The following is a 26803-nucleotide window of genomic DNA, read 5'->3' as shown; positions in this document are numbered from 1 at the left end:
CTGGATAGTGAACACCCTTCTCGAGGAAAAAGGCTTTGATTTCTGATAATAAGGAAGCAAAACGTTTCAAAATGTTTCCTCGTGATAACCAAAATGTGCTAAAAATTTGAAACCCTACAATATGGAGATGAAACAGGTAAAAGAGAAAAACCTATTAACAATCTTTAAAAGCAAGAACAGTGTTCCAGAGAAAACTAGATTTCACTGAAAGGAAAAAAAAAACTATTGACACTTTAATGTGTGCTGCAAGAAACCAAACTAAAATACACACGAAAACAAAAATGGCACTTTGTTAAAGGCATATGATATCATGTCATAAAGGAATTATGATAGAGTATCTGAAACATTTTAAAAATATTTTTATTTAAGCATATTTGTTACAAAATTATTTATACTTGAGTTCCAATCATAGAGTGTTTTGTTTTGTTTTTGGTTTTTGGGCCACACCCGGTGACGCTCAGGGGTTACTCCTGGCTATGCGCTCAGAAGTCGCTCCTGGCTTGGGGGACCGGGGGACCATATGGGACACCGGGGGATCGAACCGCAGTCTGTCCTAGGCTAGCGCTGGCAAGGCAGACACCTTACCTCTAGCGCCACCGCCCGGCCCCTCAATCATAGAGTGTACACCACCCTTCACCAGTTCACTTTCCCCACCACCAATGTCCCTCGTTTCCTTCCCCTTCACCCTCCTCTGCCTATGTCAGGGGCAGGCATTTTGCTTTTTTCTCTCTATTTCTCTTTTCCTTTCTGACACTGAGGATTGCAAATTTCCTTTATGACACCGTGGTTTGCAATATCGTTAATTAAAGGGTACCGTGCATGTCACTTATCCATTTTCAGCATCCAGTTCTTGTCCAGAGTGATAAGTTCCAACTATCAATGTCATTATGTACCTTTCTCTATTCTAACTGAACTCACCACTTTTTATGGCAAGCTTCCTATCATGAACTAGTCCTCCTGTCCCTCATCTCTATTTTTTCTAGATATTATCACTATACTGCCATTTATTATTCTTATATGCCACAAATGATTATTCTGTGTCTACACATCTTCTTCTGACTCATTTCATTCAGAATAATAATCTGATGTGTTGATGTATGTACAGATGATGCACTGTGCATGGCTCAGTGTTTTTGTGTAGTCACAAGAAACAGAAGTTGCACACCCGTACATTGTATTCATTCATTGTATGATAGACTGGATTCAAAAAAACTCCTTGCGGAACTAAACTCTGTGACAGATGACACATTAAAGATAATTTGTGAAATTCACAATTGTGATCAAATCCAGGCTATTCACCATCCTGGGTGAGAGTATGGATACCCACTGCTAGCATCTTCTCCATGAGGAAGTGAAGTGGCTGTTCAGGGGAAGGGTGCTCTCTCGCCTTGTTGGTAAGAGGGAAGAAGTAGTGCAGTTCCTGTGAGAGCAGAACTCTGACTTTGTACAGCCCCAGTTGGACAAGGAATGGTTAGCTAAGCTTGTGTATTTGGCAAACATTGTTCATTTTTTTCTATGAACTTAATATTTCTCTTCAGGGAAGTTTCACAAGTAGTTTTTACAGTGAGACATAAAATGAATGTGTTCAAAACAGAATCTGATTCTGGGATAGCTGTATCTGAGAAGGAGATATTGAAATGTTTCCACTCTTGCAAAAAATTTCTGATTTCCACTTATATTATGCAGAAAGTCATAATCAATATAAAAACAGCATTTAAGAACATTAGCTCACAACTTTAATCATGAGTACTCTGAACATGAGGATCCATGGAAAAGAAAACTCTGGGTTGAGGATCCCTTCATGGAAGATGCCCACTCTTGTGCAAAATAAAATATGTGTTTTAAGATCACTCCAGGCACTGTATTTCTAAACCCTATCCAACCTGGTCTGAAGAAGCAGGGTAGCAGGAAAGAAATAATAAACCAAGCTAGCCAGGAAAGGATGATCATGGAGTCCATGGCCTTTTACCTTGTACTCTCTGCCCCCAGTCCAAAAAGCTAGAACACCTCTTTCTTCATTAAAACCAATTCCCAGTACTAGGAGGCTTCAGGTCAAGAGAGACAGGTGAAAGTACATATTCAGTGGGTTTTTACATATAAAAGGAAGTGGTTTAAGAAAGACGTTGGGGGAAACCTTTGTTTGGGGTTGATACTGGGTACCATCTTACATTCTGCACACAGAGTGCGCACTGACAGAGGCTAGGAGCAGAATCCTGACTCCTGGAGCGGCCGCCTGGCACACAGAAGAGCCACATTAAAAGTGTAAAGAGCCGCCCCGGCGGGCCAGCTGGAGGAGTGAGTGAGGGAATTTCTGTCTCTTTGCGCGGTGTTGGTCTTTCCCCCCCCCCCTGCCGGCTTTTTTTCCTTTTTGCGCCTTGGGTCGGACCCTTTCCCCAGGGACCCCGGCTGGCCGGCTGGAGGAGTGAGTGAGGGAATTTCTGTCTCTTTGCGCCGGTGTCTGGGTCGGACCCTTTCCCCAGGGACCCCGGCGGGCGGCTGGAGGAGTGAGTGAGGGAATTTCTGTCTCTTTGCGCCGGTGTCTGGGTCGGACCCTTTCCCCAGGGACCCCGGCGGGCCGGCTGGAGGAATGAGTGAGGGAATTTCTGTCTCTTTGCGCCGGTGTCTGGGTCGGACCCTTTGGCGGGCCGGCTGGAGGAGTGAGTGAGGGAATTTCTGTCTCTTTGCGCGCGGCATTTGGGACGGACCCTTCCCCAAGGAACCCCTGCGTGCCAGCCAGAGAGGGTTGAGTGACTCCCTTCCCCCAGGTGGGTGACTAGAAAGTCAAGTTGAGCGACCCGAACAGACGGGAGAGATAGGGCCAGCCATCTGGACTCGCAGGGGAACTAGAGCAGTCCACCTCCCTGGACCCTGGAGTGGACCAGGGACTCCCCAAGGGTGAGGACAGAGCCTGAAGGGTTGAACTGAGGGAACCCTTCAAGGGAGGCGTGGAGGGGGCGGAGCTCCATTGACTCCCGGAGAAAGGAGGGGGGACTGAGAGCTAGGCTCAACAGCGCCAGTAACCATTGTGGCCAGGAGTGGAACTGCACCGCTGACAGAAATAAGGAGCAGAAAGGGACAAGACCCACAGCAGGAAGGCTGCACTCTAGGTAGCAAAGGGGAGGAAAAAGGGCTAGGTCCAACAAACTCACCCAACAGGCCCCTCTAGAAACACCTTCAGGAAGGGGACCAAAGCAGGCCAAAATTAGAAGCCACAGCACTCCAAAATACACCATTAAATACAAAGAACAATGCGTAAAGCAAGGAAATCGCTAATAACTGGAGACACCATGACAAACCCTATCAAATTTCCAAGTCCACCAAAGCGCACAGATCCACGGGAAGAAGACCTAAAAGCAGTCATGAGGAAGGAAATGCAAGAATTACTAAAAGAATTAAAAGAAACCCTAACAACCGAATATAAAAAATCCATGGACGAACGAATCAGCCAAATTAAAGAAGAAATGTCAAAGAACATGAGAGAGTCCATACAAAAAGAAGTGAAGGAATTAAAAGACAAGGTAACAAGCCTTACGAGCAGAAACACAGAGTTGGAGAAGCACATAGAAGAACTCGAAGGAAAACTGCAATCAAAAAATGATCAAGAAACCAACAAAGAAATAAAAGGCAAAGCACTGGAAGGAAAAATCCAATATCTAATCAACAAGGACAAAAGAAACAATCTAAGAATTGTGGTATACCAGAAGGGGAGGAAATAGGGAAGGGGGTAGAACAGGTAGTCGGGGAGATAATAACAGAGAACTTTCCCACCCTCTGGAAAGACAATTCAGGACAAATCCAAGAAGTCAAGAGAGTCCCTAATAAAGTAGACCCCAATAAACCCACACCAAGACACATAATAATCCAAATGGCAAAAAACAAAGAGAAAGAGGAACTCCTGAAAGCAATAAGGGAGAAAAAAAACCTCAAGTACAAAGGAAAGGACATAAGAATCAAACCAGATCTCCCATTTGAAATAATTCAAGCAAGAAGACAGTGGAATGACATATTTAAACGACTGAATGAAAGAAATTTCCAACCCAGGGTCCAATACCCAGCAAAACTATCATTCATATGGGAGGGCAGACTAAAAACATTCTCAAACATGAATGAACTTGAACTATTTGTGCAAACTAAGCCGATCCTAAGTGACTTACTCAGAGAAGAATTACACAATCCAAACCCCCGATTGTAACAACAACCACTCCACACAATACAACTGCACAACAGTCCTCTCTATCAATAATTTCCCTAAATGTAAACGGACTAAACTCTCCAATTAAAAGACACATAGTAGACAACTGGGTTAGGAAAAATAAACCGGACTTCTGCTGTCTGCAAGAAACACACCTACAGCTACAGGATAAGCACAGGCTTAGAATAAAAGGATGGAAAGTAATTATTCAGGCCAATGGAAAACAAAAAAGAGCAGGGACAGCCATTCTTATATCAGACCAAATTGTATTTAACCTCAAGAAAGTGATCAGAGACAAAGAGGGTCACTACTTACTGGTCAGGGGAACATTAGATCAAGAAACACTAACCCTGGTCAATATCTATGCACCTAATGTAGAGTCACCAAAATATGTGAGGCAACTACTGGCAAACCTGGAGAAACACATGAAGGGAATTGTGATAATAGTAGGGGACCTCAATACTCCACTATCACCACTGGACAGATCCTCCAAGCAGAAAAATAGCAAAGAAATAAGAGCTCTAAATGAAAAATTAGAAGATTTAGGGCTAACAGACTTATATAGAGCCCTCCATCCCCAGAAAGCAGAATACACATTCTTCTCAAACCCACATGGAACCTTCTCCAGAATAGACCATGTCTTAGGATACAAAGCCAACCTATGTAAGATCACAAAGGTAAGGATAATTAGAAGTACCATTTCAGATCACTATGCAACAGAGCTTAAAATTGATGTCAAGAAGAAGCAATGGAGGAAAACTAATACCTGGAGACTAAACAACATGCTCCTTAACAACAGCTGGATCAAAGAACAACTCAAGGAAGAAATAAAAAGATTCCTTGAGACAAATGACAATGAAGAGACAACATGTCAAAATCTATGGGACACAGCAAAAGCAGTAATTAGGGGGAAACTCATAGCAATACAGGCCTATGTCAAGAAACAGGAAAACAACAAAACCAACAGTTTAAAAGATCACCTCAAAGAATTGGAACAACAGCAACAGAGAAATCCAACCACAAACAGAAGGCAAGAAATAATAAAAACCAGAGCAGAAATAAACAATATCGAAACTAAGAAAACAATACAAAAAATCAATGAGACCAGGAGTTGGTTTTTCGAAAAAATAAACAAGATAGACAAACCATTGGCGAGACTCACCAAAAAAAAGAGGGAAAACACCCAAATCACTAGGATCACAAATGAAAGGGGAGAGATTACAACAGAACCCCAAGAAATACAACATATCATGAGATCATATTATGAACAACTATACTCAAGTAGGCTAGAGAACCCAGTAGAAATCGACAGATTCTTGGACAAACACCCTCCTCCAAGACTGGAAAAGGAAGATCTAGAAAGTCTAAACAGACCAATCACTTCAGAGGAAATTGAAGAGGTAATTAAAAAACTCCCTAAGAACAAATGCCCAGGCCCAGATGGATTTACAGGTGAATTCTATCAAACATTTAAAGAAGACCTATTACCACTGTTCCAAAGGCTTTTCCAAACCATAGAAAAAACAGGAATCCTCCCCAACTCCTTTTATGAGGCTAATATCACACTCATTCCCAAAGAAGGCAAAGACACCACCAAAAAAGAAAACTACAGACCAATCTCACTAATGAACATAGATGCAAAGATACTCAACAAAATCCTAGCAAACCGAATCCAACACTTCATCAAAAAGATCATACATCACGACCAAGTGGGTTTCATACCAGGAATGCAAGGTTGGTTCAACATACGCAAATCAATAAACATGATACATCACATCAACAACATGAAAGACAAAAACCACATGATCATATCAATTGATGCCGAGAAGGCATTTGACAAAATCCAACATCCTTTCATGTTAAAGACACTCAGCAAAATAGGGTTAGAAGGAACCTTCCTCAAGATAGTTACAGCTATATATGAAAAGCCTACAGCCAACATTATACTTAATGGCGAGAAACTAGAAGCATTCCCACTAAGGTCAGGAACTAGGCAAGGCTGTCCACTCTCTCCACTCTTATTCAATATAACCTTAGAAGTGCTAGCAATAGCAATCCGACAAGAGAAGGGAATCAAAGGAATTCAAGTAGGGAAAGATGAACACAAGCTAGCTCTATTTGCCGACGATATGATGATATACATCAAAAACCCTAAAGAGTCCACAGTAAAACTCCTAGAAACAATCAACCAATACAGCAAAGTGGCTGGATACAAAGTCAATACACAAAAGACAGTAGCGTTTCTATATACAAACAATGAAGTTGAGGAGAGAGAGATTAAAAATACAATCCCATTTAAGATAGTATCAAAAAATATCAAGTATCTAGGAATAAACCTTACAAGAGAAGTGAAAGACCTTTACCAGGGAAACTTCAAAACACTTCAGAAAGAAATTGAAGAAGATCTAAAGAAATGGAAGAACATCCCATGCTCATGGATAGGTAGAATTAACATAGTCAAAATGACTATCTTACCCAAACTTCTATATAGATTTAATGCAATCCCTATCCAAATTCAGACACAATTCTTTAAAGAAATAGAACAATCAATCACAAAATTCATCTGGAACCACAAAAGATCCAGGATAGCCAAACACATACTGAAAAACAAGAAGCTGGGAGGCATCTCCTTACCTAACTTGAAACTATACTATAAAGCCATAGTAATTAAAACAGCATGGTACTGGAACAGAGACAGGAGCTCAGACCAGTGGATCAGAACAGAATTCCCAGACATAAACCCCCAGATATACAGCCAACTAATATTTGATAAAAGAGGCAAGAATCTGAAATGGAACAAAGAAAGCCTATTCAACAAATGGTGTTGGTACAACTGGAAAACCACATGTACGAAAGTGAAAATTGACCCATACCTCACTCCTTATACAAAAGTCAACTCAAAATGGATCAAAGACCTTGAAATCAGACCTGAATCTATAAAGTTTATCGAGAATAAAATAGGCAGAACACTCGAAGACCTATATATCAAAAAGGTCTTTGAGAACGGAGCACCAATGGCAAGAACGTTAGCATCAAATATAAACAAATGGGACTACATCAAACTAAAAAGCTTCTGCATGGCAAAAGAAACCCTACTTAATGCAAGAAGACAGCTAACAGAATGGGAAAAAATCTTTTCACTTGACATATCAGATAAAGGGCTGATATCTAGAACATACAAAACACTCAGAAAGCTGAGCCCCTCAAAACCAAATAAAGCCATAGAAAAATGGGGAGATGAAATGAATAGACACTTCTCTGAGGAAGACAAAAGGATGGCCAACAAACACATGAAAACATGCTCACCTTCACTCATCATCAGGGAGATCCAAATCAAGACAACAATGAGATACCACCTTACACCAGTGAGGTTGGCTCACATCAAAAATAATGGAAACAACCTTTGTTGGCGAGGATGCGGTATGAAAGGAACTCTCATCCACTGCTGGTGGGAATGCCCCCTAGTCCAACATCTATGGAGAAAAGTCTGGAGAGTGCTCAAAGGACTCAGAATTGATCTGCCATTTGACCCAGCAATTGCTCTACTAGGCATATACCCACAAGATGGAAGGACATTCATTCCAAAATATATATGCACCCCACTATTTATTGCAGCACTCAGTATAATAGCCAAATCTTGGAACCAACCTCGATGTCCAACAACAGATGAATGGATCATTAAGATGTGGTACATATACACAATGGAATATTACATGGCAGTCAGAAACGATACAATCACAGACTTTGCAGCAACATGGATGGACCTAGATCATGTTATGTTAAACGAAGTAAGTCAGAAGACAAAAGATAAACACAGAATGGTAGCACTATTCTGAAACACCTAGAACACATAGTTTATACACAACTAAATCCTATCAAATAACAGGGTAGAAACTCCGAACACTGTAATAGTCAGCATAGACGTGGGAGCAGTGTCCAAAATACATGAAAAAGGAACAACGCAAACTCTTGACTACACATTATACCACAAAGAAAACAGCAACAACAGAAACGGCAGCATAGAGAGAACAGGTATGTAATCAGACTTCTACAACAAAGGTCCACAATAATCCCTGAGAGTTCATATACAGGAACACAAGTATAGAACACCAAGGGAAATCACGGACTACAATGGCAACATACCATAACACTACCTTTTAATGCCTTTATCTTACTATACTTTAAATAACCTCTCAGCTTTTCTGCCCACAGGTGCCCTTGGATACAAAGGGCGGACAAACTAAGGTGGCAACTCGGGATACCACACGGGATACCATACCTTACTTGCACTACGAGATGGCCACAAGAAAACTCTTTAACATACACTTTATCTTTAGGTAATACCTTCATTTAGGAATTGAAGCACGTGACCAGTCAGACCACTGAAGCAGTACCTGAGACGTACAGACTTAAACTACAGGCTCTATTCTTCGAACACATTCAATCAAACCAGCATTCCCTTGCTATTCTCTCCCCTCTCCTCACTACTTTTTTTTTTCTTTTTCTTCTTCTATTCTGCTCATTACTTTTCTCCCTTTCTCCCCCCCTTTTCTCTCTAAGGTATTTTCTCTTTTCTCTCCCTTCAAACCCTTCCCATACACCTTACCCTTTCCCCCCTCCGGAAATCCAACTATCCCCTCACCCCTCAATCCCATCCAGATCTCCCACCATATTAAAACTCCTCTCCCCCAGTCCTTATTCTATTAGGCATCAAGATCGACCTCCTACCCAATGAACCAGTACCCAGCACCCAGGCGAGAGGACACCCAGATAAAACCACACCTCGTCTCCTGAAAGAAAAGACAGCCAACTCCCCTATGGACTCATGCTGCGAGGCCCTCCCGACCAACTCCCCCTAACGCGAACTGCTCCTTGAAACCGGGCCTAGATCCAAAAGTATCCCCAATGCAAGAACTCTTCCAAGACCCCCCTGCCGCAAATATTTACCAATCTGAAGAAGGTCAGGGGGTGGGTTAGGAAGACGCCTGGGAACCCACACACCACAAGAAAAACCCAAAAGACAATGGGAAAAACTGTACTTCCAACATAGGCATAAGACCTGTAATACACCACCTCTTTACCTGCCCTCCCCCAAATGTAAGGTAGTCTTTTGCACCACTTTGGTCCCATAAAAATTTCGCTAACTCATTTTATTTCTTTTTTTTTTTTAATTTATTTATTTATCTTTTTTTTTTTTAAATGTTTGTCCTTCATATATATTTGTGAGCACATACAGTTTCAATCCCCCCCCCCTTTTTTTTTCTTCGTTTTTTGGTAGGTGATCTGTGGCTGTTATCCCATCAGTCCACCCACGAATACACAGACATTATAATGTAGCACCACTTCCCCCTACAAAGGCACACTAAGTAAAGGGGAAATTTTACATTTAAAAAAAAAATAAAAGAGAGCTCTTATCTACTAGAGATAGGAACTCATAGTTATTTAAAATATAGGGATATCTCCTGCCTTGAAAATATGTCATGTGGAATCAAATTAGACCTCAGGTGATTAGATACCATTCATCCAGCCTTGAACCCTGGATCTCCGACATAGAAACGGCACAGCTCTCCACAACAGCTGCAGGAAACAAACTCCATCCAGGACGGCCTTAATACGACGAGACCAACAACAAGGCCCACCTCTAACATGATATCCTGACAACGGGGAAAATGCGATCATTTTGACCTTAGAGCAGATTAGCCTACCTTACCAACTAACGACAAGACAAAACCAGAAGTCTTGGCTCCCTTTGGTAGGACAAAAACCCAAGATCGGGGTTTACAGATGACTGGCTGCTTGATTCACGACCAGACTGTATACATCTTGGGACCAATAAATAAGCCCTAGTTTAGGGTTTGAACTATGACCTGCACAAGAATCATGATCCCCAGCCCCAAAGATCCGGCAGAGACAATTGTAACGGAATGGGGCTTTTGGGAGCACAAAGAAAGACGCTATCCTAGGTGCCACCCTAGGCTCAGTGCAAAGACCAAGATCATCAACCACAGAAGATGGGTTAAAATGACACTGAGGTAACAGAACCTCTAGAACCACAAAGACTGACTTCATCATAAGTCCCACCTCAGGATCTGTACAGATACTGAGACCTCTAAACACAGAGCAGAAGTCTTCCACACACCAAAGGAAAAAAAAAAGAAAGAAAAAAAAAAAAAAACAAAAAAACAAAAAAACACCACCGGGAAAGTAAAGGATCCTGAGCAATGTCTAGAGTTGATCCCATGACAGTATGCTCCAAGGACGGAGAAATCCCATATCTCTTAGGCCAAGTGAATTCTTTTTCGAATGACCCCAATATTTACTGTGCCAGTGCAGGAGGGAAAAAAACAAAAATACAAAAAGCACAAAACCTTGGTTATTTTTTTGATATAAATATATATAGTACCTTCATTTATTATTGTTATTATTATTTTTGATTTACCAATCTATTTTGGTCGATTTCTCTGTTTGGGTGTGATTATTGAAAGTGTAGTCCCCAATTATACTTATTTTTTTTTATTTTTTTTTTCTCTTCCTTTCTTCTCTTTCGTTATGTGCTATGCCATGTTTCTTAATTCAAGACCATGGCGTGATTTTTGTTTGTCTGTTTTTGTTTTATTTTTTTTCTACTTGTTTGTTTGTTTGTTTTGTCTGCTCTGTGTGGTGCTTATCGAAATAGCTGGAGCCCTCACTGGATATTTGACACTTCTTTTGGTACTAGTGGAGTGTTTCACCTACTTTTTCTCCATCTCCCAGAGTGATGATGAGAGCCTTTAGAAGGACTCCGCCCATTTTCGGGGTATTAGACTCTTACCCCAGTTTATTGCTTTTTTCTCCTTCAAACAAAACCACGCAACTTGAACTAGCTAGTCCTGACTCCAGATAGAGGGGGAAATAAGGGAGGCATCAGGACCAAACAGGTGCAAGACTACTAAGTAGTGGGTTAGATACAGAGGGGACCACATATTCTAGCCGCCCTGGGGTGAGGGAAAAGGAAAAGGGAGGTAGGATAGAAACGGAGGCGTAGGGATGACAATTTGGCGATGGGAATCCCCCCTGATTTTATGTAAATATGTACCTAAAATATTATTGTCAACAATATGTAAGCCATTATGATCAAAATAAAAATTTATATTAAAAAAAAAAAGAAAAAAAATCAGATAAAGGCAACTTAAAAATAAGATTTTTAAGGGTTTTTTTTTTTTTTTGGTGTGTGTGTTTTGGGCCATACATGGCAGTGCTCAGGGGTTAATTTTGGCTCTGTGCTCATAATTCCAGCCCCAGATTTTTGTTTTCAGAAAATTGAGAAAAAAATACCAATTTGTACTATTAGAAACACTGGAAAACTTTTCTAAACTTTATTTATTGATTGATTGGTTCCTGGGCCCCACTGGTGGCGCTCAAGGGTTACTCCTGGCTGTATACTCAAAAAATTGCCCCTGGCATGCTGGGGGGCCATATGGGATGCCTGGAATCAACCAGGTCCCTTCCTGGTCAGCCAAGTGCAAGACAAACACCCTGTCACTGTGTTATCTCTCAGGCCACAACATTGGAAATGTTTTAATTTGTTTTAATAGATACTATTAGGGAAATTTTTTTTTCATTTACATGATTCTATTTTAGAAAAACTTAAACATACATGTATATCATATAGGCTATTTTTATAGTATATTCTTTTAAAATTGTTATGCCATCTTGATGTTAAAATAAAAATTCATGTTAAAAATAAAAAAAAAATAAGGTGAGTGTCATTTGAAAAATAATAAGGCTAGTATTTAGCAGATAGAGTGACTTGCCTTGCACAGGACCTATCTACGTCTGATCCCTAAAGGTACCCTGAGCTACTCAGACACAGGTCCCTGAATGCAGAACCAGGAATAATCCTTAGTATTGTAGGGTATGGCCCCCAAACAAACAAATGAACAAACAATAATAGAAAAATAACACCCATCTTGCAATGTCACAGTGATATAATAAAGCCATATTTGATAGGCATTTCTTGAGACAATAACATCAAAAGTCCTTTGAACAACAAAATAAAGATCTTATTATATTCTTGGAAAAAAAAAAAGTGTAAAGAGCCGCATGTGGCTCGCGAGCCGTGCCTTGCCGACCACTGAGCTATACCATTCATAGGGATATACCCTAAGAACACAAAAACACAGTACAAAAAAAATGCCTTCAGCACACCTATCTATTTTCATAACAGTGCTATTTACAATAGCCAGAGCCTAAAACAACCCAGATGCCCTACAATAGATGAGTGGCTAAAGAAACAGTGGTACATATACATAATGACTACACGCTATAAATTTTTCCTAAAGGAATGAACATGGAAACTACTATGCTCAGTGAAGTAAGTCAGAAAGAGAGATAGAGACAGAATAGTCTCACTCATCTGTGGCATTTAAGAAAAATAAAAGAAATTATTGCAATAACACCCAGAGACAATATAGATGAGAGATGGAAGGACTTGCCCACAAAAGCAGCTTACCACAGAGCAGTGAAATTAGAGAAATAACTACACTAACATTTATCATGACAATGATAGTGAGTGAGAAAAATAGAATGCCTGTCTTAAATACAGGCAGGGGGTGTGGTTGGAGGGAGAGGGGGGCATTGTTGGTGGGAAGGTTGCACTGGGGAAGGGGGTTGTTCTTTTTTTTTTAATAACTGTGTTCTCTTTTTATAAACTCAACTACAAACATATTTGTCATCATGGTGCTTAAATAACTATATTATTTAATAAAAATGAACCAATAAATATTACAGATTACATATTAAAAGAAAGAAAACAGTGACCAGAGCGGTGGTGCAGCAGTAGGGTGTTTGCCTTGCATGTGGCTGAACTAGAATAGGTCGCAGTTTGATCCCCTGGTGTCCCATATGGTCCTCTAAAGGAAGGAACAATTTTTGAGCGCATAGCCAGGAGTAAACCCTTTGGGGGTGTGGCCCAAAAACAAAGAAAGAAAAGAAGGAAGAAAGGAAGGAAGGAAAAAAGAAGAAAAAAGAAAGAAAAAGAAAGAAGGAAGGAAGGAAAGAAAGAAAGAAAGAAAGATAGAAAGAAAGAAAGAAAGAAAGAAAGAAAGAAAGAAAGAAAGAAAGAAAGAAAGAAAGAAAGAAAGAAAGAAAGAAGGAAGGAAGGAAGGAGAAAGAAAGAAGGTAGGAAGAAAGAAAAGGAAGGAAGGAAAGAGAAAGAAGGAAGGAATGAAGAAAAAAAAAAGGAAGGAGGAAAGAAAGAAAAGAAAGAAAGAAAGAAAGAAAAAGAAAGAAGAGAGAAAGAAAGAAGAAAAAAACAAAGAAGTTAACAGGGAATTAAGAACATGCTGCCCCATTTTAGACAGACTTGGCTTGAGCCCCAAGTTTCTCACTGTCTGGGAGACAGTGGTTAAATAATTTTATTGCTGAGTCCTGGTAAAGTCTTACAATTAGAATGATGAGAGTTTCTAAGTTTTTATAAGCCACGTAGAATAATATGGCCATACAATAAATTCCCTGCGAAATTATGCCTGGTCACTGGGAAAGACCACTGAGCCCACCAAGCAAGCTCTGAGAAGCCTGTGAGGACTACTTTTACATGATGCTATGAAGAGCATCCTTCCTAGACCATCCAACCAGGCAGGCATCTCACACAATGAAAGGTTGACCAAATCTGATTGTAAACACCAAGCAATCCCATTCATATCACATAAATCAGGCCAGTGATGATTCCATCTATGTGACCTTGCATCACTTAAAAATGAGCAAGGACACAGGGTTGTCATATCCTGTCATGAATCTTGGTATTATAAGATCTTGCAAGGCTAGGTAAGAGTACAGCAGTTAGGGAGCCTGCCAGGAATTCATTCAGAGTCTTGCCAGGAATGATCCCTGAGCATGACCCAGAACTAAGCCCTCATCATCGTTGGGTATGACCCAAAAGATAAAATAAAATAAAACAAAAATGAGATTTTGGGATTAGTGGCAGAACCAGAGAGTTGGGATAATCTTTGGGAGCAAACTTCCTCTTACTGAGAATAGCTCTAGATTGTGAGACAATCCTCTTCTTAAATTCTATTTTTTCCTAGAATTTTGGGGTTACTTAAGAATATAGAAGACATAAGGTAGTAGATCTTTTGTTTATCCCTTTCATTAAAATTTTTCTTACAAACAACCCATTTAAAATTATACCTCTTTAAGGTAATTGTCTAAGATTAAAATCTCCCTCTTTTTTTTGTTTTTGTTTTTGTTTTGTTTTTGGGTCACACCCGGCGGTGCTCAGGTGTTACTCCTGGCTATCTGCTCAGAAATAGCTCCTGGCAGGCACGGGGGACTATATAGGATGCCAGGATTCGAACCAACCACCTTAGGTCCTGCATTGGCTGCTTGCAAGGCAAACACCGCTGTGCTATCTCTTCAGCCCCTCTCCCTCTTTCTTGAGCGTCACTAAGATTAATGTTGTTTAAGTACTTTTCTTTATCTTAATATTTTTTAATGGACAGCTAAGACATTAAAATGTAACTATTCTTTTTTTTTTTTTTTTTTTTTTTTTTGGTTTTTGGGCCACACCCGGTGACGCTCAGGGGTTACTCCTGGCTATGCGCTCAGAAGTCGCTCCTGGCTTGGGGGACCATATGGGATGCCGGGGGATCGAACCGTGGTCCATCCAAGGCTAGCGCAGGCAAGGCAGGCACCTTACCTCTAGTGCCACCGCCCGGCCTCTAAAATGTAACTATTCTTAAGGTAAGTTTTCTTTTATTCCGTGTCTTCAAGTAAAATCTTTTTGAGTCATCATGGTCCTAACCAGATTTCCAAGTTCATGAAAACCTTCCACTGAAAATTTAATTGTACTCCAACGAACCATCTGTGTTATTTGGCTAAATTAGCACTAGGCGGTTATATCTCTATGACTGCTACAGTATTTGGAAGAACTTTAACATTGACTTTATTGCAAAATACTACAAACCACATTGTGTTCACAGTGATATGCAGCCAACACTCTCATTACAGTATGCTTGGCATGCCTGAAATGTCTCATCTGTGTCTCTTCAATTACTGAGACAGACGGAAAGACTAGTTTCTCAAACTAGTATATGTAATTCTTTGCAGGGGGCAATGTTTTTTTTTTTTTGTACCATGATTAAATTAAAGTTACTGGAACTGGTACCAGTTTTTGGAGATTAGCTAGCTACATGAATTTCTCTTTTAAAACAAAAATCTCTTAATGTATAGATCAGGAGTTGGTGACTGGAGTACCAACCACATCTACTCTGTAATCCTTTTTTATAAGTAAAGTAAAAAACAAAAGTAAAAAATATCTAAGCATCTCTTTCCTTCCTGGGAGCCGGGAGGTTCTGCCAGCATGGGGTTTGGCAGCCCTCTACCATGCCAAGGCCTTCTTAACCAGCCGTAGGAAGGGGTGCAGGACATGGGTCACCCCAGCACCGCTCTACTTCCTTCCTCCGGAACTCCAGAGCTTCCCCTGGGCCACATGCCTGGGCAAGCCAGCGAGGTGGGTCCCTTGGAGGAGCTTATAGGTTACCCTAGGCTTTCCCCATTTTCCTCCTGGCTCCAGAGGGAGGGTTTGGATGGGGGCCTTGACCTTCCAGCCTGCCAGGTCTTGAAGGATCTCTTTCCTTCATGGGAGCCGAGAGGTTCTGCCATCATGGAAAATAGCACAATAGGTTCTGGCTTCAGGAAGTCCCAGGCAAGTTTCCTTACTAAACCTGTCCATTGTAAAACCATGTGGGGGCACTAGTCCCCGTGTGGAACATATTGATAAATATTTGGATATCATTGTGTTTAATCTGTTTGTCATAATCTGAAAGCCGCTCAGGAGCTCATTTTATTCCTTTACTCTTTCACTCCCACCTCCAATTACCGCACATTTAACCATTTTTTGGTACTAATGATTTTTTTCTTGGCCAAGGTGGATTGCATATCTTACACAGTAATTTTTTGGGTGGAGTCTGAAGCTTCAGCAGGCAACACATGGACTATATGGCTTAATGCTGTAGGCTTTTTGGCCAAGCTATGGGAAGATGCAGCCTCGGCTGCCCCCCACAGCCTTCTCTCTCCTTTCTCCCGGTTCCCAGGGTTACTCCTGGACACCTGCTCAGGGTCCCAGCAAGTGGGTTTTTGCGAAGAGCAATTTAAAGGAGACCCCAAGCTTCCTCGTTCCTGCAAGGGGTGGGGAGGGGACTGGTGAACTTCTGGCTTCCAACAATTAGGAAGCAAATGCCTCTGGAGTCGGAAGCTTCAGCAGGCAACACGGGGAGGAGATGGCTTCACAAGGTAGGCTTATTTGGCCTAGCTTAGGGGAAGATGCAGTCTCAGCTGTCCCCCCACAGCCTTCTCTCTCCTTTCCCATTTTTCAGGGGCAGGGAGGGGACTGGTAATTTTTCAGCTTCCAGCAATTAGGAAGCAAATGCCCCTCGGAGATTCGGAAGCTTCAGCAGGCAACATGGGGAGGACATGGCTCCGTGTGCTCTTCGCTTGTCCAAATCACAGACCAAAGTGGTGTCTCGGAAACAACACCCTCCCTCTTGACTATTTCTAAAACATAAAAGGGACACGTGTATCTTCTTTGTATATCCCAGATGTATTCCCTTAACATCTATAGCTCTTTTTGAATATCCTCATATAGTGACTATTTTGCCCACTGGTTGTTATTTGATTGTTTGATTTCCCCCCTTTGAGATCTGTTTTATAAGCAATACTGGTAGAAGAGTATCTCTGTATAGAATTCATGTTTGAACAAAGTTATGGGGAATGTTGGACTTTATTCGTCGGCCCCCAGATGCACCAACAATATCTTGTGGCATTGCTTCTCTTTTGCATAGGCACATTAAAATGGGAAAATAAAACATATGCAAATAAGTTCTTATCTAATAGAGATGGGAACATAAATTTGGTAATGCAGTTAGGCTTTATACCCTGAACATTGGCATAATGATTTCGCTTAGGCCTCAGAAGAATGGGCATCACCCACACACACCTGAACAATGATACCATCTATGGAAACAACCACAATTGTTTATAACATTACCAGGATCCAAGCCTCTACCAGGGAAGACCTACCACTGCTTTGGCATTGACTTACTTCAAAGAGTGCTCTCAACACCCAGACGACTCAGCAACAGCCTGCTTGCAGAGCAGATTGCTCCGCATTTAATGGTATGCTGAAACTAGAGGATGCTCCATATCAGCCTGACATCAATGAAACAAATGCATAGAATCCAGAATTTTTAAATATAAGAACCTGATACCAACAATAGCTAAAGTGTGAAAAAGTTTCACCGGAATAACAGAGAATGACTCGGGTTGGACAGACTGGTATGCCTGGAACCCAGAGTCAGTCTTATGCCAATAAACTTCTGGGGTGAGGCCTTATTGTAAACAGGCCAAGAATTTTTTTCTGTTTTCCCTATATTTTTCTGGACCTATGCAAACAACGGCGATTGCCACTATCACACCTTTACTATGTTTTTTACTCTTATCCTTTAAGGAAAAAAAAAGTCTTCTATGCATGATTTTTCCTCCCAACAATGCCCACCTCATCTCACTTTTAAAATTACCATCTAGATTGTGGTATATATGTGTGTGTGTGTGTGTGTGTGTGTGTGTGTGTGTGTGTGTATACACACACATCTAGATATTTCTTTTTTTTTTTTTTGGTTACACCTTGAAGTGCTCAGGGGTTACTTAGTCTTGAAGTGTTTCAGTTATTCTACCTACCAAATGGGGAGAATAGCAACTACTTTATAATTGGGTTATTGTGAAGCTGAAATGATTTACTACATGGAAATGCTTGCAAAATTGACTGACATACTATAAAGAAGTGCTCATTGTACTAGGTTCAAGCACTTCCTGATACTCTTTAATGCTGACCTGAACCTGATGATATCCTAACCAGATGGCAATATCGAAATCAAGGCATATCTGATACTTTTTTGTTCATTTTTTTAAGTTTATATTAATCTTTAAAAAATACACTTATGGGCCCGGAGAGATAGCACAGTGGTGTTTGCCTTGCAAGCAGCCGATCCAGAACCTAAGGTGGTTGGTTCGAATCCCAGTGTCCCATATGGCCCCCCGTGCCTGCCAGGAGCTATTTCTGAGCAGACAACCAGGAGTAATCCTGAGCACCACCGGGTGTGACCCAAAAACAAAACAAAACAAAACAAAAAACCACAACTCTGATCGAGCTGCTTACTGAAAATCATTGCTGTTACATTAATTCTACTCATGCTTTTGACTACAGGGATTATTTGATATTTAAAAACTTTTAAAAATCGCTTTTGGCCGTTTCTCTCTTGGCCCGGCTTGGCTTCCTGGCTTTTGAATCTTTGGGCCGCATGGAGCCCAAAGGGAAGATGGCTAACAGGAGATAAGATGCAGGGCTAGCAAAATATAGCTGAATGCTTAAAAGGTTGACATAGGCCACACACCTGTGGTGGCTAGGGCATAAATAAAGATGATTCTTCCTGAAGCCTGCGTGTGAGTGATTTCACCTGGGCCTGGAACTCGCCGGCTGCATGGAGGTTGCAGAGCCATGTGGGCTGGATGGTATCCTCCACCATCCAGCCTCATCGTTAATTATTTAATGCAACATCTGGCGCTCCGAACTTTGACCTGAATCCTGGACCCAAGAAACCAGCAACAATGGTAATATTTCTGCTTTTCAGTTTAATTTTGGCTCTTTTCGGGTGCACTAAGCCCAAAACACTGGGCCACGTGCAGCCATGTTCAAACATGGCCGTGACCCCTTCTAGGGAAACAAGGGCAATTAAAACAAAAGAGGTGGAAGCTTGCATCACCTCCAGCCCAGGCCCAGGCCCAAAACTGAAACTTTGTTACAAGAAACAAAAACCTGGGCCTCTTCAAAAACTTATTAAAAGTCTAAATTGGAAACGGAGGAGAAAAAAGACTGTATTAAAAATGGACTGATTTTCTGAAAATGACCTTTGGCTTAAATTTGGATTTCGACTTTGGAAATTTCGAACTGAACTTTTAGTTTAAATCACTTGGAACTCTGAACATCCAAAGTGCTCCCAGAGGGGAAAAAAGGCAGCGGTGAAGCCCCTGCGGCAAAAAGCTCCAAGCGGCAAGCTCCAAGCAGCTCGGCTCGGCTGGGATCTCGGCTGGAATCGGCTTGGCTGGGCTCAGCTTTGCCCGGAAAAGCGAAAAACCTGAAATCCTCGCTCCAGATCACAAACCGGCAGCGGAGCCTGGAACTACGGAAAAAAGCCACGTGGTAAGATCAGCGTGGGACAAAACATCTGAACTTTAAAAGTTTAAAGAAGCCACGTGGTGAGATCAACGTGGGACAAATTAATCATCTGAACTATGGTTTTAGGTGTAGAAAATTAGTGGGTAGTAATATTTTACTCATAGTTGGTAATGGGATAAGTTTTACTTAGTAGTTAAAAAATAAAAATAAAAGGGAAGTCATTCAGTTTAGCTCATTTAAACATCTAATTTCTAACCACCTGCATCTTTGTCTTAAGTCATTTTCTTTATAATTTAAATGTGTTTTGTTGTCTTTCAGAGTTAATATTTTCAATTGCAAAATGTTTTACTGTGTATTTTAATGTACTTAGCCTGTTTTTAAAATGTATGTTATGCATGTATGCTGAAGTACTTGTGTATAGAAAAAATATAGGAACAGTGAAGTTCCCCCAATATAGTTTAAAAGTATAGGAACATGTAAGTTCCGAAATAGTGCTTGGTTAAAAAAAGCATAATAGAATTTTAGGTTACAGGTGTAAAGTATATTTTGCAAATGATATGTTTTTTGAAAAGGGCTGGTTATATTAATTTTCACTTTATTTCGTTGGCGCTATGAAAATATTTAAAAAAGGGGAAATGTGGTGTACCCCAAGACCCGCCCATATCTGGGAGGAGTTTTGGGAACCGGATAATAGGTGTAACTACCTGCAAGACCTCCCATTTCTGGGAGGGTTCTGGAAAAGGATAGAAAAACCTCTGAGCCAGGGGATTCGGCCTTTTGGCCGTTTCTCTCTTGGCCCGGCTTGGCTTCCTGGCTTTTGAATCTTTGGGCCGCATGGAGCCCAAAGGGAAGATGGCTAACAGGAGATAAGATGCAGGGCTAGCAAAATATAGCTGAGATGCTTAAAAAGGTTGACATAGGCCACACACCTGTGGTGGCTAGGGCATAAATAAAGATGATTCTTCCTGAAAAAAAAAAAAAAAAAAAAAACTTTTAAAAATCATCATTTTAAATATTATTTTAGAATATGATATATTGATAGATAAATGTCACCACTCAAATAATTTGACCTTATGCTAAGTGTGCTAGAAATTGTAGAAGAGTTTGAAAATATTAAAATATACAAGACAGGGGCCGGAGAGATAGCATGGAGGTAAGGCATTTGTCTTTCATGCAGAAAGATGGTGGTTCAAATCCCGGCATCCCATATGGTCCACTGTGCCTGCCAGGAGCCATTTCTGAGCATGCAGCCAGGAGTAACCCCTGAGCGCTGCCAGGTGTGACCCCAAAAAAACCAAAATAAAAAAAAAAACAACAAGACAGCTCGTTTATCATTCCCTATAAATCCCTTAAGTATGTCCAAAAGGGAAAAATGAAATCCTCTGAGAGCACCCTGGGATGATGGATATTCTTTTTAGTGTCTTTAATTATATTTCTACTGTACTTCATGCTGACTAAATTGATGTAAACATGATTAAAGAGATTCCTAAATTGTGGATAAAGTTTAAGCATCAGAAAATTCTCTTACAGTAAAGACAAAGTACATTAATGCTTTCAATGAAAAGTACTTGGATTATAAAAAAAAAACAAAAACAACCAAAAACAACAACAACAAAAGAACCTTAATGTTAAGATTCAACTAAAAATGAACTTTATTAGTTCCAAAAGACTTTTTACTCTAGTAAAAGTGTTTTCCATCAGAATGGGAAGACCATATTCTTACCTCTGCATCAAATCATTTCTGAAATTTTTATAATTTTTTTTTATGTTTTATCATCTATTCCTTCTAAATGATTTGAATCAGAAAGTACTTTTTCTTGTGGTCTTCATTGCTGTTTGAGGCTTTGTTGCTTTTATTGAAAACACTGAATGAATTTCTCTTCCTTTTCCTCCATGAATTCACTTGAGAGGTTTTACTTTTAGTGTCTCAGGAATATAAATTGGTAACTAGAGTGTTTTGTTTTGCTTTAAATTTTTTTTTTATTGAGAGTGAATCACAAAGTTATAAAGTAATTCATGATTGAGTTCTAGGTGTACAATGTTTCAGTAAAATACCTTCACCAGAATTTTTGTTCTTGGATTTTTGTTTTTATGCATTCAGAATTTAAATAACTGGGTAGTATAAAATTATAATCTTTGAACAATCTTCAAACTGCATTCTTAAAAGCTGCACCAATTTTTACATTCCCACAAACTGTGCCAAGGCTCCCTTCTCTTCACATCCTCTCTGATACATGTGTTTTTTTTGGGGGGGGGGTTTGGATAATAGCAATTTAATTGGCATGAGGTGATATCTCATTATAGTTTTATCTTACATTTCCCTTAAAGATGAATATCTTTCATGTGCCTATTGACCATTTTCATTTCTTCTTTGGAGTTTATTCAGTTCCTTTACATAATTTAAATTGGGTCATTATTTTTATACTTAAGTTTTGTGAGTTCTTTATATAATTTGGATATTGACCCCTTGTTGGCCATATTATATGCAGTATCTTTCCCATTCAGTAGAATGTCTTTCTTTTTTATTATAAAATCTTTATTTAAGCACCATAATTACCAGCATGATTGTAGTTGGGTTTCAGTCATAAACAGAACACCCACCTTCATCAATACAACCTTCACACCACCAATGCCCCCTGCCTTCCTCCCCCACCTCTGCCTGTATTCGAGACAGGCTTTCTAGTTCTCTCACTAATGTAGTTATTTCTCTAACAGCATTCACCACTCTTAGTGGTGAGCTTAATATTGTGACCTGGTCCTTCCAGCCCTCGTCTCTATTGTTTCTGGCCTTATTACAATAATGTCATTAATTATTTTTAAAACTCATAGATGAGTGAGACTATCCTGTGTCTATCTCCCTCTGACTTCTTTCACTCAGCATAATAGATTCCATGTCCATTCATTTATAGGAAACTTTTATGACTTCATATCTTCTGATGGCTGCACAATATTCCATAGTCTATATGTACCACAGTTTCTTTAGCCATTCATCTGTTAAAGAACATCTTCGTGGTTTCCAGAGTTTGGCTATTGTAAATAGAGCTGCAATGAATATAGGTGTGAGAAAGGGATTTTTGAATTGTATTTTTGTGTTCTTAGGATATTATCCCTGGGAGTGGTATAGCTGGATCATATGGGAGCTCAATTTCCATTATTTTGAGGAATCTCCATATTTTTTATGTTTTTCATAAAGGTTGGACTAGACAGCATTCACATCAGCACTGAATGAGAAATCTTTTTTTCTTACATATCTGGCAGCACTAATTGTTCTAGTTCTTCATGATGTGTGCCAGTCTCTGTGGTGTGATACAGTACCTCATTGTTGTTTTGATTTGCATCTTTCTGATTAGTGATGTGGAGCATTTTTTAAAGTGCCTTTTGGCCATTTGTATTTCTTCTTTGAGGAAGTGTCTGTTCATTTCTTTTTCTCATTTTTTTTTTTTTTTTTGGTTTTTGGGCCACACCCGTTTGACGCTCAGGGGTTACTCCTGGCTATGTGCTCAGAAATCGCCCCTGGCTTGGGGGAACCATATGGGACGCCGGGGGATCGAACCGCTGTCCGTTCCTTGGCTAGCGCTTGTAAGGCAGGCACCTTACCTCCAGCGCCACCGCCCGGCCCCCTCTTTTTCTCATTTTTTGATGGAGTTAGATGGTTTTTTTCTTGTTAAGTTCTGTCAGTACCTTGTATATCATATATATTATCCCCTTAACCAATGGATTATGGATGAATAATTTCTCCCATTCTGTGGGTTGACTTTATATCCTTGTTACTACTTCCTTTGAGGTGCAGAAGCTTCTCATAGTAATATAGTCCCATCTGATAACCTCTGCTTCTACTTGTTTGAGCAGTGATGTTTCCTTCTTGAAGATGCCTTTAGTCTCAATGTCATGGAGTGTTTTACCTATGTGTTCTTCTTTATACATTATGGTTTTCAGTTTGATATCAAGGTGTTTGATCCATTTGGATTTGACCTTTGTGCACATTGTTATATTTACTAGGCCACTTTCTTTCATTTCTTCTTTCAGAGCTAGTATACTCTTGTTGAGGTTCACCTTGGTTGACTTATCAAAAGGTGACAGGGTAGTATTGAGGCCTTCCACTATTATGTGTTGCTATTGATGTCTTCTTTCAGATTTGCCAATTGCATTAAATATTTTATTGGTACTTCATTGTAAGTGTATATGTTTAAGAATAATATTTCTTCTTAATTTACATATCCTTTGATTATTATAAAATGTCTATCTTTCCCTTATAACTTTCTTTTTTTTATAACTAAAGAACATTTATTGGTCTTTCACTAAGGTTTATCTTGAGGACATAACTGAACTATGTTGTTACCCCCCCCCAATCCTGAACAATGGTTAGTTAGTATAGTATCATTACAGTGGAAATGAACAGTTCAAAGGCTCAAACCAACAATAGCTGACCAAAAACCCACCTAAAACACCATAGAAATGTTTAAGTAAAAAAAAGAAAAGAAAAAAAAGGGGCAGAGGGGAGGCGGCAATGGGATTTTTTTCAGATTGAACAAAATCCTCATATTTCACTCAATATATTCAATTGTGGCTAGAGTGTACCAAATGGAAACTGGATTATTAGAATACAAAACACCCTCTAGTTTGCTGTACACACTTGTATTCCAAGCCCACCCCACCCCCTAATGCTTCCAGCTCAATTATTTCCCCGCCTGCTGGGCCTGCCGACGAAGAAGCACATAGATCTTCTCTTTAATCCAGTCTTTGTTGTAAGGTTGGTATGTCTGGGTATCAGCTCGGTAAACGAGGCAGCTGAGATCTGCCAGATCGTCAATAAAATCAAACAACTGGCTGATATCATATGTGATGGAAGGGCTGTTTGGGTTCATTCTCTTCAGATGTTCTTCGTACATTTTACAAACGCCTTCCATGCATTCATTCACAGATTCATAGTCAGCGTAAGTTCTGCCTTCTGGTCTCTTGGTAGGCTGAACTAGTAAAATGGTATGAGACATCACGCAGAGTCTGGGTCCACGCAGCCACCGCCGCTGCACGCGAGCTCCGCCGCCAACAGCCGCTCGCCACGAGGAAAGCCGCCGGAAGTGCCCCTTATAACTTTCTAAGTCTAAAATTTGTGTCATCTGATATTAATATGGCCACTCCAGCTTTTTCAAAGGAAGTTGTTTGCTTGGATGATTGTTCTCCAACCTTTGATTTTGAGTCTGACTATTCAGATGTGTTTCTTGTAGGTAGAAGACTGTTGAATTCAGCCTTTTGATCCATTTTTCTACTCTGTGTCTCTTAATTGGTGCATTTAGTCTATTGACATTGAGAGAGATAATTGTCATGGGATTTTGTGTCATCTTTATATAGGACTTTGATGTGTCTCTTGGTCTTCAATTTTTCTTTTAAGGCTAGTTTTGAGTCTGTAAAGTTTCTGTACTGTTATTTACCTGTGAAGCTATGTATCCTTTATTCAAACCTGAGTGTGAGTCTGGCTGGGTGCAGTAATGTAGGTGCAGCTTTCCTTTGTTTTTCTTACATGGCTGTTGATGTTAGATCAACCCAGGCCAACCTCCCTACAAACATCTTTCAATTAACTTGTTTATTTTTTAATTCAGTATTTTTGGAGCAAATTGCTGTGACAGAGACCTCCTACAATGAACCATAAATCAATAGTATTACTGAGTCATTGAAATCAATGAAATTCTTTCCTTCAGAGCCCAGAGCTAGGCTTGGCAGTGACTCTATTCTGAGGAGGTAGAGCTTAAGTTCCTTTCCTCACATGTCTTGTGGGGGTCCTTCTAGTCCTCTAAAATCAGCACATAAGGGCAGTGTGAGAGAGCATGGAAGAAATTAAAGTCAGACATGCGAGAGCCTGGGCCCAAGCTCTATCAACAACAAACAATAACCTCAGCTGCTTACCCAAGACTTAAATGAAATAATGCCTCTTTAGCCTGGGTTTCTGATAAATAAATATTGGCTTTCTTAAGTATTTGACACATTTCTTAATATCATTTATTAGTGTCAGGTAGTATCACCCATTTTTATAGAGAAGGAAATTGAGATGTTCTAGCAAGTCAGTGGCAGAATTTGGCCTGGAAGCTTCTCTGCTGAGCACTGCTTTCTCTGAAGGGACATTGTTGTTATGCTTTATTTAAGCATATTCTATTTTAACTATATCTGAAATGGAACTGTTAGTCTACTCTCCTTTTCCATCTGCTCTAAATCTGAAGGACATGCTATCCCACGTCAGTGAGTTGTAGGGCACCACCAGTCTGCTGGCAAACAGAACAGGAAAAGACTTGCTGACACAGTCTGAAATCTTAATTTGAATAATGTTTTTATTTCCAAAAGAGGCCTTTTAAAATGCTTCCTTTTAGAGAATCACCACAAGACAAGGTTATACTTTAAGTTTGGATGGAGAAGATGCACTTTTTGCTTTCTTATAATTCAGAAACCATATGGAATTTCCACTCTCACATAACTCATAAATGACTGTCTGGTTTCTATGAAATTGGGTCACCCAAACTCCAGACTCAGCAAAGACTGAAGGTGGGTTGGTGCCTGGAACCAATGTTCCATGGGCTGGCCAGTTTTTGCAGATGTACCATCAGGAAAGGGAAGCTGGGTGATATCCTTGTCAGCAGGAACATTTTGCCTAATTTTACCTCTCCAAGTCTCAACATTACTATTTCTGACCTAAAATGGTATTCCTTCCCCTGTCCTTTGCTTTTGTAAATTGGAATTAATTGGCACATATTTCCAACATATTTCTGTAATACTTAGGTGAATGTTTGTGGATTGTTGGGGTAGTATCATCCTCAATCTAGTTCAGATGCAATAGTTTTCTCTATCAGTTGACAATTGCTGAGTAACAAGCCACTCTCAAATGTACTTTTTTTTGTTGTTTGTTTGTTTTTGGGCCACAACCAGTAATGCTCAGGGCTTACTCCTGGCTGTCTGCTCAGAAATAGCTCCTGGCAGGCACGGGGGACCATATGGGACACTGGGATTCGAACCAACCACCTTTGGTCCTGGATCAGCTGCTTGCAAGGCAAACGCCGCTGTGCTATCTCTCCGAGCCTCAAATGTATTTTGAAGTGAAACATAACATAGATCATTGCAATGGATTAAATGTAATTTTTTAAATAAGCATTTTTTATTATCAATCACCAGTTTGTAGGTATGCTGAGCATAATGCAGCCCATGTTTGACTGATGTTGGGTAGTCTTGTCCATGTGTTTTTGTGAATTGGTGAGTTTGTTGGGAGCTGACTAGTTTATATTGTTTATTGTTTTTAGACCACACCCGGTGATGCTCAGGGGTTACTGCTGGCTATGTGCTCAGAAATAGCTCCTGGCTTGGGGGACCATATGGGACGCCAGGAATTGAATCCAGGTTTATCTTGGATCAGCCACGTGCAA

General features: G+C 40.2%; 2 protein-coding genes across 2 annotated transcripts in view; one reads left to right on the top strand and one right to left on the bottom strand.

The window, feature by feature from the left end:
• Window positions 1–26803, top strand: part of BCL2L13 (BCL2 like 13) — a 1170396-nt gene that overhangs the window by 1080292 nt on the left and 63301 nt on the right. The window lies entirely within an intron of this gene.
• LOC126022656 (enhancer of rudimentary homolog) lies at window positions 23938–24419 on the bottom strand. Its single transcript, XM_049783633.1, has one exon. It carries the CDS (start codon window positions 24389–24391, stop codon window positions 24077–24079), a length of 315 nt encoding a protein of 104 aa, XP_049639590.1. The 5' UTR covers window positions 24392–24419; the 3' UTR covers window positions 23938–24076.

The sequence above is a fragment of the Suncus etruscus genome, chromosome 11 (genome assembly GCF_024139225.1).
Source record: "Suncus etruscus isolate mSunEtr1 chromosome 11, mSunEtr1.pri.cur, whole genome shotgun sequence".
Taxonomy (NCBI): domain Eukaryota; kingdom Metazoa; phylum Chordata; class Mammalia; order Eulipotyphla; family Soricidae; genus Suncus; species Suncus etruscus.
Note: the sequence above shows the minus strand (reverse complement) of the source record. Positions and strands in the feature narration are given on the sequence as shown.

What these genes read in the sequence shown, in the direction of transcription:
- LOC126022656 (XM_049783633.1), bottom strand. Translation starts at nt 24,391, where the DNA reads ATGTCTCATACCATTTTACTAGTTCAGCCTACCAAGAGACCAGAAGGC.